The 13,450-nt window shown below is 46.9% G+C and overlaps 2 protein-coding genes across 2 annotated transcripts in view; one reads left to right on the forward strand and one right to left on the reverse strand.

Moving 5' to 3' along the window:
* Positions 1 to 6,897: 6,897 nt before the first annotated feature.
* The window catches only part of T265_14277 (hypothetical protein), a gene marked incomplete at both ends in the record, with an annotated part of 15,645 nt that continues 9,092 nt past the window's right edge, over positions 6,898 to 13,450 (reverse strand). The window contains 3 exons of the mRNA XM_009172908.1: positions 6,898 to 7,000; positions 7,299 to 7,695; positions 10,641 to 10,741. Of these exons, the coding sequence (XP_009171172.1) occupies positions 6,898 to 7,000; positions 7,299 to 7,695; positions 10,641 to 10,741 (601 nt within the window). The remainder of the gene's footprint in view (positions 7,001 to 7,298; positions 7,696 to 10,640; positions 10,742 to 13,450) is intronic.
* T265_07398 (hypothetical protein) lies at positions 8,983 to 9,195 on the forward strand (the record flags this gene model as incomplete). Its single annotated transcript, XM_009172902.1, has 1 exon — positions 8,983 to 9,195. One exon carries the CDS (start codon positions 8,983 to 8,985, stop codon positions 9,193 to 9,195), a length of 213 nt encoding a protein of 70 aa, XP_009171166.1.

Genomic DNA, 13,450 nt, shown 5'->3' on the forward strand with positions numbered 1-13,450 from the left:
GTGATCACCAGGAACGATGAGAAGACAGCCTGATATCGTTTTTTGGGCCGCTCTGTCATCATTAGTGTGATCGCTACGGTGAGATAGTTGACGAGGTTGCAGTGGGTGTACTGTTGGACATCAGCTTACTGGCTTTCTCAGTCGAACTGCGTTAGCTTTTTTTATCCACTTAAAACTAAACGAGTTGTGTGTATGATATCGGAAATACTGTAAAGGCACCGTGTATTGCGAACCGACCAGGTGGGACGAAGTCCCCGACCTGCACACATGCAGACACGTTTATGTAACAGATACGTGCATGAGAGCAGCATATTTTAAGGGTCCACAGGTGTTTGATCGGTCACAGTCGCAGAGGCCTGTGTTGAGTGGAAGCGACCTGGAGGTGGACTGTAGGTGAGTTGGCAACGGAATATAAAATACCAAACAGGTTGAGAACTGTTTCCTCCCCGGATGCGAACCGGGTTTCTCAGTCATCAATAGTTAATGACGGTGGCAGACATAGCTCGAATACGCAATCAGTGGGGTCCGTGAGTCAAAGCTATCGTCTCCACTTTTTGGTGACAGAAACTGTAGCAGCTGGAACCAACAAATGCTTTATGTATGGTTTACAGCTGAATTGAACATGGTTTGCGCTTTCGTTAAGGCTTTACTACAGAATTCGGGCTTGAAAAGTTTAATCCGCGTGATACAAACCCGTATTTGGAACAACTGAATAGGACATCTGAGAAATTTGGTTTGCCGATTCGTGGTTATTTGGAACCATCAACTACTCAACAGCTGATCCCAAAACGATATTTCGATTCCATATTTTCAGCGGAACTAAGGAGAACAAGACCAGAAGCACATCACGGTCGGGGTATTGGAGGACGTAACAAATGCAGTGTCCTTCCTCGACACTATATTTAACGGTCTTGGAAGATACACATTTCATCCTGTCCGTTCGCCAGAGTCCACGCACAGATGGGCCATTGAATGAAAGATACCTTTTGGGGAGTTCGATCCCGAAAGATATGGCTCACTCGGTAGCAAACCTACATCAAAACTGTCACATTCAGTGCGTAGCTACCAAACCAGATCCAAGGCAAATCATGGTCAGAATCCGTTCTGGAAGGGGCCAAAATTTTACTAGCTCGCCTTTCTGACATGCTGGTGAACAGTCAGTTTGTTTACGGTAGGCCTGACAAGCGAGAATCAACAGGTGGTGGTTCTAATCGGACAAAGAGGTGTCAGTTGCAGTGAGATAAAACTTCACTGGCTACCTTGAAACATGTTTAAAAAACTTCACCGTCATCCACTGCATTCAACAGGCTAAGGAATGCACAGAGAAGGGAACTAATATAATCTATTGAGGTCTACCCAGAAAGCAAAACACCACCACCACCAGCAGTTAGATTGAAGATGCACGCAATGAACCACGTTTATGGGCTGCTGGATAGGGAATTTCATCGCCTTCAAAGAAAGTGGCAATACCATTGAGGTCGACAGAGGTTTGATGAAATACTGACCATTTTCCTCGGAATTAGAAGATGGCGGCCGCTGAACGGAGGAACACGAGAGCAACTTCACATGCACCCAATTTTCGCCAATATATACCTGCCCACAACTTGTAGGTATGTTTTGGCAACGCCACCATGGATGGGGCATGCGCCGAAAATTCAGTAGGTGTAACAACGACCGACCCTTCTCGTTTAATCTAGGTCGTTTTGAGGTGCAGTTGTGACACAAACAGGTCAAATTACCGTGATTCTTCCTCAGGCTGACTAGTAACACAGCAAATATGTCAAATCCAGGCAGTGGCAAAGGACAAAACTTTCTTCCGGATAACCGGGCAGTATCTAGGGGTGCGGCGAACGTTAACATGCTCTCGGTTACACCACCGCCACACTTTCCCTTACTACAAACTTTCGCCGAAATTAGTTGGACTGACATCACCACTGCAAACCAATGTTTACGATTAGTCCAGGGAAAATTGAAAACTTTGATCTGTGGTGTGATATTTGACTGTCTCATCCAGAAATAGGGCATTGGAGGCCCAGAGCCCGATCTTCAGTTCACGGATCAACAGAAGGTAAGTCACGTATTCTTATCCGCTAAGAGCAAGCTGGCGCCAATCATCTAATGGAGAGCTGACAAATCAACGGAGAATTGGGTTCACCGTCACTCGGTGCTGTTTTACATGTTCTGTGTCACTCGTCCCGCAATGGTAGACGGGTATATGAGAACACCTTGGCAGCGAAGTATGAAAGCCATTACCAGCAAACTCACCTGCACTGGTCATTGCCGTCTTCCTGGATGGGGACCCCGAGACGAGCTACATCAATGGCTAGAGACATTGTCAGACTTGGCCCAGTCGCGCTCGTGCATCCGAGCTATTGTCTTCAATGCATAGCTCCCTTCCCAATCACCCCACTTGACAGTGCTGGATTTATGCACCAATTTATCAGCTGCCGCCTGCAATGCGCAGCTACCCACCCCTCCCCCACAAATCATCGGTGAACGAAACTGCGGCAGCTACAACCACCGTACGACGAGTAAGCGGTTATTACAGCTGACGACGATAGATCTTCGTTGTCTATAGGAATGGGCCACTGTGGTACATTGATCTACAAGGGCTTGTGGGAGAGGCCGTCCCGCCTGAAGTGGCATGCCTAGAATCAGATGTCACTAATGTCGCACGCTTATCCATTCACCATGAACTACCGAAGCACCATTGCGTCTAAACGCTACAGTAGATTTGTTTCATATTGATCATACGGTTGGAAACCATCCAGGTCAGTGACGTTTAAAACAGCGCAAAATTAACCGTACTTCATAATCTGTTTGCGGTCATTTCTCATCCTATGTTACTGCCCCACACAGCTTTCCATGTCTGAACTGGGGCACGCAAATCAGTTAGCACTTGAGATCAGTCCAAATTAAATTAAGAGTATCGCAAATGGTGTCACGTGAAAGCCAAAGTGGTATGCGAATGAGTGTAACTGCCGAATTTCGTATAATTTCGGGTTCAAGAAATTAAGGTTGACGGAAACCCGAGAGCTGCGCCAACCTGATGAACCCCTAGAAGGGTGAAACCGGTCGCTGGCTGTAGAAGTGGTTTCAGCAACCTTACGAGTAGTTTCCCTCAATAAAGACAACCTTAGATGGTTACCGTCGCCGGCCACGCTTATGATTCTTTACCTCTCGGTATCACGAATCTCGGGAGCAATTTTCCGATTAATCAGAATAACATCATCATCATCATTGTCAGCTGTAAGCACCGCGTACTCGTCGTACACTGGTTGTAGCTGCCACAGAATAACACTAATTCATCTGTCACAGAGAATGACTTCAAACTGTAGCGCCTCATGTTTGCCTCTGACAAGAAATCCTCTACTCAGCACCAGCTAGACCTGACCGCAGTTGCTGATCCGGGTAGGTTTCGGTTGCCAGTCGGAAGCGCAGCCACTCCCAACGAGCAACTGACTGTCACCTTCACTGCTGAGCCTACCACTTGGCGGTGATGGCTACCAGTAGGAAACAAACCCGAGTGAAAGAACCCACTGATCCCCCGGTCTAAACTCCATCTGGACTTAAGTCGCTCGTTGGTGCGGTAGAAATGGCGTGAGTGTATCTGTACCCCAAATAATGTGTGAGACTGTTGTGAGCTGTATAAGAACGTAATTAGAATGTCATAACATTCGCAAGTCCTTAGTTATCTGTTATCAGTATCTGAGCCGTTCAAACACCGATAGCCAACAACCCGCACCTAAAAATCCATAATCCCGATAGTCGCTGTTCTACCGACCCGAAATCCGGTGGCAACTACTGCAATGACGTCTGCGTGTAAAGCATCAGGTGCGAATCCCTGGTGGCTTGTCTAACGCACAGGAAAACAACGGGGCAAATGTGTCGAACCTAAAAACAAATTACGAGGGGTAGAGTGTATGAAAAGGCCAGCTTTCTCGGAGAAACGTGCACGTTGTAATGAGTACACGGTGAATCTTTCAAGACATTGCTTGTCTAAAGTGAGAGCCACAGTGTCGCGGTAAGTTGTGGTGTTCACTAACATTTTACGATGCTTGATGCGCCGTTAGCTATCCCGTTCCAAGCGTAAACGAACCATAGAAAAGTATCTGGTGGCCTGTGTCCGCCCTGGCCGTGCGTCTAGCGCTGAGAACAACATTGAAGGGCCATGAAAAGTGCACTACAGGTGCAATACTGTACAGGATCGCAGGGACTCAAAGGTGGGTTCCACAGTGATTAGGTATGCTAAAGTTGGACCACTTCTCGTTGTGTTCACCTAAAGTGGTTTGCACGATGCACAGTCCAGTGTCAGGCCAAGTGGACTGGATCCATCTCACTGTTCTCCTTCTACATGGCGAAAAACAGGAACAAACCCATCCTATCCAGAGTGTAATCTCCATTTAGACGATATGCCCTAAAAAGTTGAACTTCTCGGGGAGTCAGCACTTCATCACCAGGTAAATATTTATCCGAGGAACCACAATGATGAAAGGCGCTTTGAGACCGAGAAATACCAAGAGAGCATGTGACCCCGTGTTGGCTCCATCACCTGCCAGTCCACCAGGAAGCGTTCGACCTCAGGTATCGCAGACAGGACAATAAGATGGACAGGTAAAAGATTGCGTTTTTTCTACAAATCAATGCACAGAAGCCGTACTCAGATTAAGCAGGACCAGGAAGCTCCATGGGATGAGGAATTCGTGAGTGACACATCTACTGTTTATTCCTTACCTTGTATGGACCGCGGTGTTCCGGTTCCTCGAAAAATCCCATAAGTTTGACGGGTAAAATACCAAATTCAACAGGAAAAGTTTGAGTTTCGTCACAGCAGACCGGAAATCGAAAGTTCAAACGTATGGTAAGCCTACTGATATTCGTTAAGCTATACTAAGCCAAGCCCAGTCCTATCGATCATCTGCGGTTGGCATTATTGGAGAATGAGTCTCTCGCAAGGATGACAAGCACACAGACAACAGTTGGGAAGTGCATTTCCATTAACACGCGGTAGGCACCGAGTGAACCGTAAGTGTTTTCTCAGTTTATAATATGTGGGTGCGGGAACCTGATATGGAGGGCCGGAATTCAACCCATACTAAGCAGAAGTCACTATCTACTGGATGACAATGACGAACAAACCAGACGTCAGCCCGACTGAGAACAACCGGAACAACCGATATGGAGCTGAGTAAGCTCGTTTGGCAGAGTGAGGATTTGATCGAAAATTCACCAGTGGCTCTTGACTGATATGAGTGCACTGGTTCATGTACACCCAAATCCTCAATGTTTATTATGTGACTGATATAGGCTCAAAATGGCTTCGGTTACAAGTCATACCGGAAGAACACGTGAATCGAGTAATAACACACGGCTTAATGGAGCTCTGTGTAGACACTGAACTAATGGGTAGGACTGCAGCATCGAATCGGATCTTTCCATCCATCCACTAACCAGGAAGGAATCGAAGCTTACATTTCCCCTCGACCTCCTTACGGAAGATAGGAACATCCAGTCCACCTCAAAGATACACAGACTGGTCAGTACCTGCGATTCTCCGGCTAACCCAGTGCTCGAGACTGGCGCCCGTTCCACAAGGCAGTACCAGAAGGATGCATAGGTCATTTGTTAGTTGAGAATAGGAACCACATCGAGGCCACTTTATAGCAGGCAAATAGCTTCCAAAAAGGTGCACAACTGCATAGTAACCTGCAGGATCTCTCTCAGCCCCTTGAATTGAGACTACTCTATAAGAGACGTTTTTCCTTCATTAGCAGTAAGCAGACACTCCATTCAACCGGGAAGAATACAGTAAACACAATTCGATGCAGCTAGAATCATCGCTCTAAGAGAACGTTGTTTCGCTCGGCAGCGGACTCAGGAACTCACGGGTTAATAAGTTCACCGCCGAAACGGTGTATATTGACGAGAAATACGGACTAAAAGCAAGCAACTTTGTCTCAGACCCACGGCGTTGGGTTTGTTGTTCTGACCGATGGACAAAACGATACGGTGTCTACACCTGTGTTTACGAGTTAAGAACAACGTGGCTGGTTTTGTTTCCGAGGTGTGCGAGTGAAGCCACTGGCTTGTCCTTGAGGACAGAATTACACACCGGGAGATCTGAGTCTTGTTTACGTTAACCGCAACGCAACAAAGCATTCAGTTGTAAATACGCGACTCTTCAAGGATGGACTTTCCGGGATTGGGAGGATTTGTATAGATAAAAAATGTTTAATATATCGTAATACTAATGTTTGACAAGGGTCAGTCGAAGGGAGGGGAGGGTAAGATATGGACTGCTTGAAAGGGATAGTGTTCACACGAAGTGATCGAGGTGACCCCAAATAACAGTGGTTGTACAGTTCCATAACAGAACAGTATGCAAGTTAGCGGCTTAGTGCTGAGTTATATGCAACAAGTGTAAAGGACTGAAGTTCTCTCGCGACCTAGAATTACTTAGTAGAGAACATGAAAAGTGCTGTTAGGTGAACAGCATAACCAAGGAAACAGACTGCGCTAGTCGTTTGTCGCACTGGATATGCCGAATGAACCTAGCCTACATATATCTCGGCGACACCTTGTGACACGATGTTTCCACTCAAGGGACCTATGGAGATATCACATCCACCGGACCGACGTGACAGTAAACGTGGCAACCATAGCATGCAGGCGGGCCAATGTTCCATCCGAGGAGCTTACAGGACTCGCAAGCTGAAACAGCTCAGAGATCGCGGGTTAAATCGTCAGGATGTTAGATTAAATAATACGGATCCTTGAGCCGTTTTTTCCGAGAAACTAACCCATACGGTAACCAAAGCCAGCGGGTACAGCGAATCCCTTCTAGGACCAAGTGCCGTTTGCCCGTAGTTGAATGCGACTAGGTCTTCTTGACCATTATCAGACCGTAAAAAAACGTTTAGCTGTAGCATCCTTCAGGAGCCTAACTGCCATGCCACCCGAAGGTTGCACGAGGGCTAGGATACTGCCAGGTTGCCCAAGCCTAGACAGGAGAAGTCGAGAGGCAGAGGTCGGGTTCGAACCACGGACCTCCCGGTCAGTAAGTTCGCGCTCTAACCACTTGGGTCATCTTGCCCCATCAGACCGTAAACCCTCACTAAATTATCCAGTACTGCTTCGTTAGTTATCCGATCGCTTCTAATTTTCGACCTTGTACCTGTGTTTCATCAGGACGAATTGAGGTACAAACGCTCAAATGTATTCGATAACGCCGGCACAACGCTGGATTTCCGATTGGGTTGGTCTATTCCCAATTACTGTCCGTCTTATTGCACTTATACCTTCTGAGTACAAGCAAAAAATAGGTTTGTACGAAAATAATAATAATATAATTGTTCAGCTGTACCACCCTTCGGTGCCTAGCTGCCATGCCACCCGAAGGAAGCGCAGGGGCCGAGATACTGCCAGGTTGCCTAGGCCTGGACAGAGGAAGTCGAGAGGCGGAGGTCGAGTTCGAGCCACGGACCTTCTGATCAGTAAATTCGCACTCTAACCACTTGGGCCATCTCGCCCTCCTTAGTATTTCAGTGACTTGGTACCATGAGAATAATGTTACTTGATATTCCATCTTCTGCCCGTCGACAGCTAACGCGGTTGCATGCAAGTCACTGACGATGCCAATTTGAAGCTGCAGACATTCGTCCACTAGAGGTAGCCTATTGATCCTACCAGCGTTTTCTGAAAAGGGAGTCTATCAACAATAGAGCTAAGCTGTGACTGAAAATTACCGATCGTGGCTGGGCCGACAAAACCTAATCAAACACATTTAGTGTTCGTTGCAGAGTAAAACCTGTCACCAGGCAAAGGGGTTGCTGAAGGTGAGACCAGATTTGATGACCAGAGCCATCTGTAGTCAATCCGATCTGGACAGGCTGATTTTTGGTCAAGCTTTCTTCACCAGAGGAAATTAAACATTAAAAAACCGATACTCAGAGAATTCGCCTTCTTGTACTCTCCAGAGGGGAATCACAGCGCACTGTGAATAGCACCGTGGGCATGCACCATGACTCCGAACTTTGCACGTAAGTAGCAACAGCCATGCACAACGGTAGCAGAAGGACGATCAGTCCGAGCGGAGCTACCTAACCATTACTGCCAATTCAGGATCGAGCAGTGCCATGCCCGCTGGCCTTATTTGTGAGCATCACAGCAGACAGCGAAACAAGGGACCACAACTTCGCAGCCACACAGTAGTTACTAACAACGAGTAGACTAAGTGGAGAGATAGAGAGAGCAAGCAAGATTTCCGGAGACGCAGGATATTTGCTGGGAGCAAATTGGCCGCACATGGAAGTTTACATAACAGAGTGTGGCGGACGGGAAAGGGACAGAGGAGCAAAGAAGAACCAGTCTCCATTCATACCTACACCAGGCTCTATACGACAAAATGGCTCGATAGCAGAGTAGGAATGAGTAATCGAGAAGGAATAGAGGGACGGCAAGAGGAAAACATAATACGTCACTGCCAGTTGTTGGTATATGACGACAGAAGCGATCACGATCAGCACGATCGATACGGATGTGACCATTCTGCAAACAAATGACGGCCATGGGGTATTGTTCTGGTAGTGAGCAATTTATCACAAACCGGAGTGGAATGCAACATGTCCAGAAGAGGAACTGGATTGTTAGGAACAACAGAATGAACGGGCCGTTCAGCACACAAGTGGCATAAATGCCAGATGAATTCGATCAAAAATGCACGACGATGCAACGAGTTGAGTGTGGTGGCCGTCGAGTGTCAGCGCGTCACACAGAAGGAAAAACAAGTATTTTCGGTAGCACAAAAAACTAGAGCATGGTGATCGAACGAGGAAACGATAGGCGAAGTATTGTTGGAAAATACGGTATCTGATTGAAAACGACGAAAATGACACGCTTAAATCAGTATGGATGCATCAACAGTGGACTCCCTTCACTCCTACAGTTCAATCAATGTGCGTGTTTGTGTGCAAAAGAGGATGAATGAATACGAGACAGGTGCATGAAAAGTTCCCCGAAGAAGGGGATTACCGTGAGGGGGAGCAGGTGAAGGGTAGTGAGTGGCTGCGAGATGGTCGCCAGGGGGATGACATCACTGGTGAGGAAGGTGTGGAAGTTAGCTTACTTTGTGGTCATCATGGTTACGAATTCTGCAAACAAGAAGTTATAAATGGCCGTGTAATTAGTGCGTTTTAAGCAGCAATCAAGCAGCCACGATGCACTCACACGAGCATACACGTAGCTAGAGCTTGGAGGACATGCGACATGCAAGAGCGGACATGCACCGGGTACAGATGGATGGTAAAAATGAAACAGGTGCTCCTCATACGCAGCTTGAGGACTATCCTTTATCGGAGGATGTCCGCTCCCATACTGAGGACTATGACCACATGAATCAGTACTCTGAATGAAACGCCAGATATCACCCGGTTGCATTATGGCCCGAACCAACTCAATACACTAATCCGAAGCCCAGGTATATCCAAGCGACCCGCAACGACTCCCATCAGGTAGAAGATCTTGGAGCTTAAACGGTAATCCTTTAAGTCACGTACCAAGAAGCGAACTACAATTGATGACATCGATCGACACAAGTGCGTGGGAACAACGAGACACCGTCTCGTCAACTAAGTATAGAAAGATCGGTCTAACATAAGGACCGCAAGGTGGCGGTTCCTATTGGATTACAACCTCACCAAGACCCGGCAACTTCCCAGCTGCAACAGGAAAAACGCACGTGAGTCGTCAAACAGAAGTAGTGTACCATGCGGCTGATGGACATTCTTATTTTTGTTAGAGGAATAGCGTAATACCGCGTTTTGATATAGAAACATTGGCAAAGCGGTAGTAGCGCCGAGGTCCATTTGTTGGTCACATAAGCAACAAGAATAAATACTACTTCCGGGGAAGTCAAAAAATAGTAACATGAAGTGGGCCGCGTGGGTTTTATTCGCTGTGGAGGGGGGTGGGGCTTGTTCAATCAGGGGGTGTGCGGGTTGGTGCAAGGGAAGGGTTTCGCAGGAATTGGTCCAAATCGGCTTACAAAGGCCATAAAAAGGTCAAACGGAATTCAAGGAGCATCGATCGCTTTCCACCACAAAAGGTAGCATATGGGGCGACGACACAGTCGACATGCGACAGTTTGACAATGGAGGGGACGAAAACGCGAACAGAGTTACAACAGGTGATGTACGCACCGCGCAAGTTCTGTGCACAAACACACAAAGTCGATTGTTGCAAGCGACAGTGTGCCTATCGGTTGTTTGTGACCCCAACTTATGCCAACGGAAGGGGGAGCTGCTTTCTGGTCTTCTTACTTCGCCGTCATCATTTTGACAAACTCTGATGTTCCGAGATTAGCAAGTCCAAATGGATGGACAATTTGACAGTGAGCCAAGGAGAGCCGGTCGCGTATACCGAGGTCAAGGCGGAGATAACATCAAACAGGGGGGCGAGATAGTGGAGTTGCGGAGGGGATAAGGAGGGGAAAAACAGACAACGATGAGAAAAATACGGAGTGCACGCAACAGACACGACGCCACATGATTGAAACAAAAACTACACACCAAAATCTACAACAAGACAATGACGAGAAAACAACAAAAGACTACTCAGAACGGTACATGGTACACTGAACTCACCCTCGTAGTTTACTTGACCGTCGCCATCAATATCAGCTTCGCGGATCATTTCATCGACTTCTTCATCCGTCAACTTCTCACCGAGGTTTGTCATTACGTGCCTAAAAGTGGGAAACAAAAGTGAGATGGAAATTATGCTTAACTCAGCGGGCAACTCACTGGAGAATGTTGCAACCATGCAAATCCGATCTGCTAAGATGAACCCGGGCAACATCTCAAGTTCGCTGGACGACACCACCGCTAGGCTAACAACATCCGAACTAGGGCTTGGCGCGCGAAACTTTGACAGTTGAGTAGTTTAAATTGAATGGGTGCCCAAGCACTTTGTACAACTATCTCACGACACTTGAGTTTTGCATAGTTCGAGAGAAGAACCTAACTCAGAGTAATTTGGCTGTAGGGAAATCTCTGATGAGACAAGAGCATGCTATCGATACATAGCAAGCTAATGATAAGGACAAAGGCAGATGTATACGGGACTCTGTTTGATGTGACAACCAGGTTCACCGTGCACAGTTTAATTGGGCGCTAACAAAGCCAGGGAATTTATTGGACAATTTTTGCCAGCGATACCCTTGACAATAGTGGTGTAGAGCACCGAAGCTTCACAACCGGGGACTAGATGATGAGGAAGCGACAATCGCCTGACAGACCAAGCGGATGAGCTCAGACTCGCTTGGATGAACGTATTCATAGAATGGTGTTTCCTACTCCATTTGACCCAATCAAAGCTCTTACGAACACGTACAAACCGCCCAACAATACAATGGCGATTAAAAAACACACTGCCTTAAGAGGGAAGAGGTTTATCTACAGAAAACATGGCGACTGTTATCGAAGCGTAAAAGATCACCGCAAATACGGTTAGGAAATGCATGGATCACTGGGGTTTTGACACACTACAGCGGCTAGTAGAGATAGATGATGAGCATCAAGAAGCCTTTCATTCGATGACTGTGTATGCGTGGATGTTGGCCCAAAAGAGTAAAGACAGTATAGTTTAAGCACATAAACACGACCATCATTACAATCACCAGTCATACATAGAAGAAATGCTAAAAGCGGTCGGCGCTACATGGTCCAACCAGAATAACGACATGTAGTACTAAACCCGTTTTACCATGGCTCGATTTACACCACAATCAAACGGTGACCAACAGTTCGGGCTCACCGTCCCCTTCTACAAACGACCCACATGTTGGTGTATCTGCAATTACAAGCAGATCAGAACAAAACTTTCTCATGGGTAACCTGAGTAAGGCACAGAAAAGTGAACACATACAGTAGTTTCAGGATATGAGGTGAGGACTGGTTAGAAACGGCATACATAGCAGGCGACACGAGTGACATGAGGACAGTATTTTCCCGAGGCTACCTTACGAATCCAAAAAGATGAGATGCTTGGCGGCTTGCGTCCCCTAACTAAATTTTTCAGAAGACCCATCGGACAGAATGACGGTCACTTGCCACGTGAGACGATCGACAACACCACCATACGACAAGGTCGTATGGGCACGCTCGATTCCCGTTGGTAACACTGACGTGAACTCACGCTGAATCATCTTACAAGTAAATTGAAATAGCTCGTGCGGCTTGACTTGACCCACTTCTTCGTCTTTAGTTCCAAAAACTAACCTCTAGGTCGTTGCACCGTACTATTCGAAAAGGGAGTGCTAAATGATTTTGGTCGAGTATCGGACTCGGTAAAACATCAATTTGCACCTCTTGCGTGTGGGCGTGTTTACGCCTATTCACTATTCCTATACACCCATAATTATCACGAAAACAAAGACAGTGAAAACTCGTAGATGCAGTGGAGAGTAAATCAATGGACAAACTACTCCCTGAATCGAGGACAGCATACTAACATGTCGCACGGGATTCATGGATGGACCATCCTAGAAAGCAAATCACTCAGGCGTGACGTGGGACCACGTCAACCTGTGGGACACAAACTCAGTCCCAAGTCCGGAGTGTTCGGCTGTAGCCCAACTGTCACACCACCACGAGGGCTGGGATACCGCTAGGTTGTTAAAGCCAGGGGAAGTCACAGCATACTAACATGTCGCACGGGATTCATGGATGGACCATCCTAGAAAGCAAATCACTCAGGCGTGACGTGGGACCACGTCAACCTGTGGGACACAAACTCAGTCCCAAGTCCGGAGTGTTCGGCTGTAGCCCAACTGTCACACCACCACGAGGGCTGGGATACCGCTAGGTTGTTAAAGCCTAGACAGGGGAAGTCGAGAGGCAGATATCGGGTTCGAACCACGGACCTTCCATTTAGTAAATTCGCGCCATTTGAGCCGTTTCGCCCCCTGATACCCGGAAACCAAATGTGAAATATGAAGCAGTAACACAAATCCACTGGTCAAGAACAAGTCCGCTTTACTCCCACAAAACCCTTATTTTCCTTGGGCCTTTCTAGGGAAGGCCATATTACTTGCGGGAAGCTTGGGATATTCAGTCTTTCTTAAGTAGCGACTTGTATGTAAATATACGCACAATCACTTTGGACAGGGTATTTAAAGCGCAAACCCACTGCCTAAGTGCAGTAACGCGGTTATTATGATGGTTATACGAATGGCCTATATTGATTCCAGGAATCAGGTCATCATCAATGGACAGTAAATTGAAGTATATTTCAAACCGTTGATTAAAAACGCGACCTCTCAAACTAACGCTATCAACATAAGTTTTAATTAGAAATAACTCCACTTAACCGGAGCTCTTGGCGATACAGAAGCAATAGATAAAGCTGCTTAGAAATCATCAGCATCATTGTCAGCTGTAATAACCACGTACTC

This window comes from Opisthorchis viverrini (genome assembly GCF_000715545.1).
Source record: "Opisthorchis viverrini unplaced genomic scaffold opera_v5_167, whole genome shotgun sequence".
NCBI lineage: Eukaryota > Metazoa > Platyhelminthes > Trematoda > Opisthorchiida > Opisthorchiidae > Opisthorchis > Opisthorchis viverrini.